This window comes from Esox lucius, chromosome 23 (assembly GCF_011004845.1).
Source record: "Esox lucius isolate fEsoLuc1 chromosome 23, fEsoLuc1.pri, whole genome shotgun sequence".
NCBI lineage: Eukaryota > Metazoa > Chordata > Actinopteri > Esociformes > Esocidae > Esox > Esox lucius.
This window is the reverse complement of record NC_047591.1, coordinates 18,155,739-18,160,384: the sequence shown is the minus strand read 5'-3', so window position 1 is coordinate 18,160,384 and position 4,646 is coordinate 18,155,739. Positions and strand designations below refer to the sequence as shown.

The following is a 4,646-nucleotide window of genomic DNA, read 5'->3' as shown; positions in this document are numbered from 1 at the left end:
TATCTGAACTTTGACCTTGAACAAAGCCAGACGTCTTTCTGGCCAGCAATCTGCTTTTCCTGTATAATCACTTTTTCCTTTTGCATTGCCGTTCCACAATCACCCCTAATCAGTGTTGGAACGTTTGAGCCACGGGAATGGAATTTGAATGAACATTCAATAAACATTAAGCTGATATGACTCAGCGCAGAAGCGGATGTAACAGTAAATCTGCCGGTCGTCATAAATGTACAACATGGGTTAATAGTAGGTTATGTGAGGGAAATGAGTAATAAGCCCCTCCCAATGACATTGCCTCTTCTTTTCAGGGTAAATACAGGTGAAATGCAGCCACGGCAACGCTTTCTGGTCTAGCCTTTTTTTACCCCCTCATTCCTAGAAAATTCCAGAAAGTGTTTATACATATATATTTAGTTTGTGGATATTGACGGCCTGTGGAACAGAAAAACAAGCAAGCATGTGACTGTCACTAAAGCATGGCCTGAGCAGGAAGAACAGGGTTACATGTTAGCTCAGTAACAGTAAGAAACATTGTCATAAGCTCAAAGCACGTCTGAAAGCAGACAAAAAATCAACAGGAGTCATGTGGCTATTTCGTTGGTCATCTGATAAGCTCTCATTTGGGAACAAAGAAGCCTTGTAATAAACGGAAGGCTGGTGGCTCTAGTCATGTTTGAAATTGCACTGTATGTGATGAGGAGATGATAGTAGTTGATAGTAGCCAGCCTAACGCAAATATGGAGCAGCAGTATGGATAAGTCCCAAATGGTACTTTACATAGTGTAGGAACTAGGGTGACATTTGAAAGATATGGAGCTACTTCTGAGCTACGGATGGGCCACGCTCAAGGTGGTGTTTGCACTATGTAGGAAATAAGCAGACATTAGGGGCGCAGCTTGTTGGGAACAGGTACAGTTCCTGTCACTGTATGTTGAATACACACTGCACGTTCAGAACATCTACAGTTCCTGTCACTGTATGTTGAATACACACCGCACGTTCAGAACATCTACAGTTCCTGTCACTGTATGTTGAATACACACCGCACGTTCAGAACATCTACAGTTCCTGTCACTGTATATTGAATACACACTGCACGTTCAGAACATCTACAGTTCCTGTCACTGTATATTGAATACACACTGCACGTTCAGAACATCTACAGTTCCTGTCACTGTATGATGAATATACACTGCACGTTTAGAAAATCTACAGCTCCTGTCTCTTTATGTTGCTTGGCAGTTCTCTGCTACTTCACCTCTGCATATAAATCCCATCTTATGTCTGACACCCAGAACTAGACCTTTTCTGCATTCATTGCATGAAACACTCCAGAGTGTAATCAGTGTTCACATACATTAGTTTTGCTATCTGCTTGTCCTTGTCAGTCTGCCTCTTAGACATACAGTGCCTTTGTGAAGTATTCAGACCCATGTATCCCTTTCGGTGTTATAGACATAATTTATTATTGATATAATAAAAACGTTTGCCATCCATCTACATGCAAAACCCCATAATGACAAAACAATTTATGAAACACATTTATGGAAATGTTTACCAATCTATAAAAAATTTAAAAAAGTGAATATTCCTATATTTACATAAATATTCAGTACTTTGGCAGCGATCACAACTACAGTTTTCTTGGGTGTTGCTCTACCAGCTTTGCACATTTGGATTTGGGCAGTTTCTCCCATTCTTTCTTGATGATCCTCTCAAGTTCTGTCAGATTGGACATGTAGCTTCAAGGTGATGCCCCAGTCTCAGCTCTGGTGTGCTCTGAAGTTCTGAGTCCTTTAGGAGGCAAGTCATATTCCTTTAACTCACCATTTACTTCTGTCTATCCAATCTACCATAAAAATCTGATTGATTAACTGCTGTAGAGATGGTTGTCCTTCTGGCAGGTTCTCCATTTCTGCAGAGGAACTCTGAAGCTCTGTTAAAGTGACCATCAGGTTCTTGGTTTCCTCACAGACCAAGGCCCTTCTTGGTGGTTAATTAGTTTGTCCAGCTCTCAGAAGAGTCTTGGTGCTTCCAAATTTCTTCCATTTCAAAATGATGAAGCCCACTGTGCTCCTGGGAACATTTTATAACCTTCTCCATATCTGTGCCTTGACAGAATTCTTTGACATCTACAGTGTTCCTTGGACTTCAAGGCCTGGTTATTCCTCTGACATGCACTATGAACTGTGGGACCTTATATAAAAAACTAATCTAAATCATGTCCGATCAATTTAATTCGTCAAAGGTGGACTCCAATCAAGGTCTTGAGACTTCCTCATCACCGTGTGGTAATTATGGAATATTGTGGATGGTGGATGGTGAAAAAACAATTTAAATTACAAATGAAGTCTATAACACAACTGAATGTGGAGGAAGTGGAGGGCTCTGAATACATCCTGAAGGACCGGTACATGTTGCCACGGTTACCTTTTGATGTGGCAGCCCTGAAAAGCCTCAACACGGTCACGTTTGTCCACACTCCCCCTACACGTATTCAGGCCGATTTGGAGGAGTGAAACCTCCAGACGGGGCGAGGGAAGCAGATGTGTCCTCTCGTAACAGCAGTGGCAGTCTGAACCCTGGGAGATTACAGTGCTGCTCATTGTTAATGAGGGGCCTCGGTCCCAGAGCTCAGGCCTCCACCGCTAAACCTTATCATGAGGACCAGCTGTACGGGGGTTTCAATCGCAAACGGTGCCCTAATCCCTGTAAAGCGCACCGCACGACATGCACCCCGTTCCTTGTGTGGTGCACTTCATCACATACAAAATAGGGCACCATTTTGGACGGAGACTAAGCCTCCCTTCACAGGGCAGAGTCACACGAGCTCCTGGTAGAGAAACGCCCAGTTAACCAGGGTTTTAACTTGCTAGGAGCTAATGTCCAGGTTAGTCAGAACCTTATGTACAGACTGGCCTCTCTTCCTCCTCGAGTTGCACCTCTCCTTCTATCTTCTACCCCTCCTTGCTCCTCTCTCGACTCACTTCTCCTCGCGTCCCTCCCGTTCCCTCCTGTCCTCTTCCACTTGCAGCGTTACGGTGAAGGACAATGATCTCATTCACACCGCCTTGGGAAAATGTTTGTGGCACTTCAGAGTGCTGACGGCTGCCCTTGTGCTCATACTCTGAGTGAGCCTGCCGGCTGGGGACCTGGAGAGAGAAGGGAGATGGGAGGTGGGGGGTGGGAGGGATGGTGGTGGGGGCTGGGTGGGATGGTGGTGGGGGCTGGGAGGGATGGTGGTGGGGGATGGGTGGCTTGGTGGAGGTGGCTGGAAGGTGGATGGTGGAGGCTGGGTGGGATGGTGTTGGGGGCTGGGTGGGATGGTGGTAGGGGCTGGGTGGGATGGTGGTGGCTGGGTGGGATGGTGGAGGGGGCTGGAAGGTGGGTGGTGGAGGCTGGGTGGGATGGTGGTGGGGGCTGGGTGGGATGGTGGAGGGGGCTGGGTGGGATGGTGGTAGGGGCTGGGAGGGATGGTGGTGGGGGCTGGGTGGGATGGTGGTGGGGGCTGGAAGGTGGGTGGTGGAGGCTGGGTGGGATGGTGGTGGGGGCTGGGTGGGATAGTGGTTGGGGCTGGGTGGGATGGTGGAGGAGGCTGGAAAGTGGGTGTTGGAGGCTGGGTGGGATGGTGGTGGGGGCTGGGTGGGATGGTGGTAGGGGCTGGGAGGGATGGTGGTGGAGGCTGGGTGGGATGGTGGTGGGGGCTGGGTGGGATGGTGGTGGGGGCTGGGTGGGATGGTGGTGGAGGCTGGGTGGGATGGTGGTGGAGGCTGGGTGGGATGGTGGTAGGGGCTGGGAGGGATGGTGGTGGGAGCTGGGTGGGATGGTGGAGGAGGCTGGGTGGGATGGTGGTAGGGGCTTGGAGGGATGGTGGTTGGGGTTGGGAGGGATGGTGGTGTACAGGGAGAGATGGTGCACAGTGCTTTTGATGAAGAAGTGGCAGTTTACCCTTTTTACTTCACATGAACCTTTGCCTGCCCTTTGTGGAAAACATGCATTGAAAGTATGAAGACTTGGTAATAAACACAATCTCAATTCACCCACTTAGTTTTTTTGGGTGAGGAAAGGAGAGATAGAGAGAGGAAAAGAGAAATGAACAGGCAGAGACAGGGTTGGCTGTGAAAGAGGTTGAGATAAAAAGACAGAGACCCTCTCAATGTCACCAGGTCCATGAATGGGAGCGTACAGGCACCCCATGTGCCTCTCCCCACCCCCCCATTTCTGACCGACCAGTGCGCACGTTCCCAGTGGCAGCCCTTCACACGTGCTTTCTGTCACCTGCTGCAATGGCCGCTCAAGCGGATCTCCCAACAGACTCTATGGCCTCCGAGGACCAGTAAATCCCAGAGAGGACTCTTTCCAGCAGTCAATTCTTCATGGTACCTCCTGTAACCATTGGACTCCGGCAGTAGTGGGGAAACTGTGCACTTGTGATCGCAAATCTCAAGACAGCATTGAAATATGTGGCTCATGAAGATCTCCTGAATTGGCTCATATTGTAACTTGATAGATTCGTGGGCTTGAAGACTGATGAGAACTGTGCATATATGCTGTTTTTATAACAGCCTTTCACAAATTGTTCAGTAGACAAATGGGACAAGAAACCTTTCGTAGCTGTACTATGTGTTAAATCCAACACTGCTGAA

At 48.3% G+C, this 4,646-nt stretch overlaps 1 protein-coding gene across 1 annotated transcript; it reads right to left on the bottom strand.

Annotated features, from left to right (window-relative positions):
* Nucleotides 1-2,957: 2,957 nt before the first annotated feature.
* Nucleotides 2,958-4,396, bottom strand: LOC117593810 (extensin-like). Its single transcript, XM_034290264.1, has 2 exons — nt 4,384-4,396; nt 2,958-3,922 (listed from the first exon to the last, which is right to left on the bottom strand). The coding sequence occupies exons 1-2, from the start codon at nt 4,394-4,396 to the stop codon at nt 2,958-2,960; spliced, it is 978 nt and encodes a 325-aa protein (XP_034146155.1).
* Between the last annotated feature and the right edge of the window lie 250 nt (nt 4,397-4,646).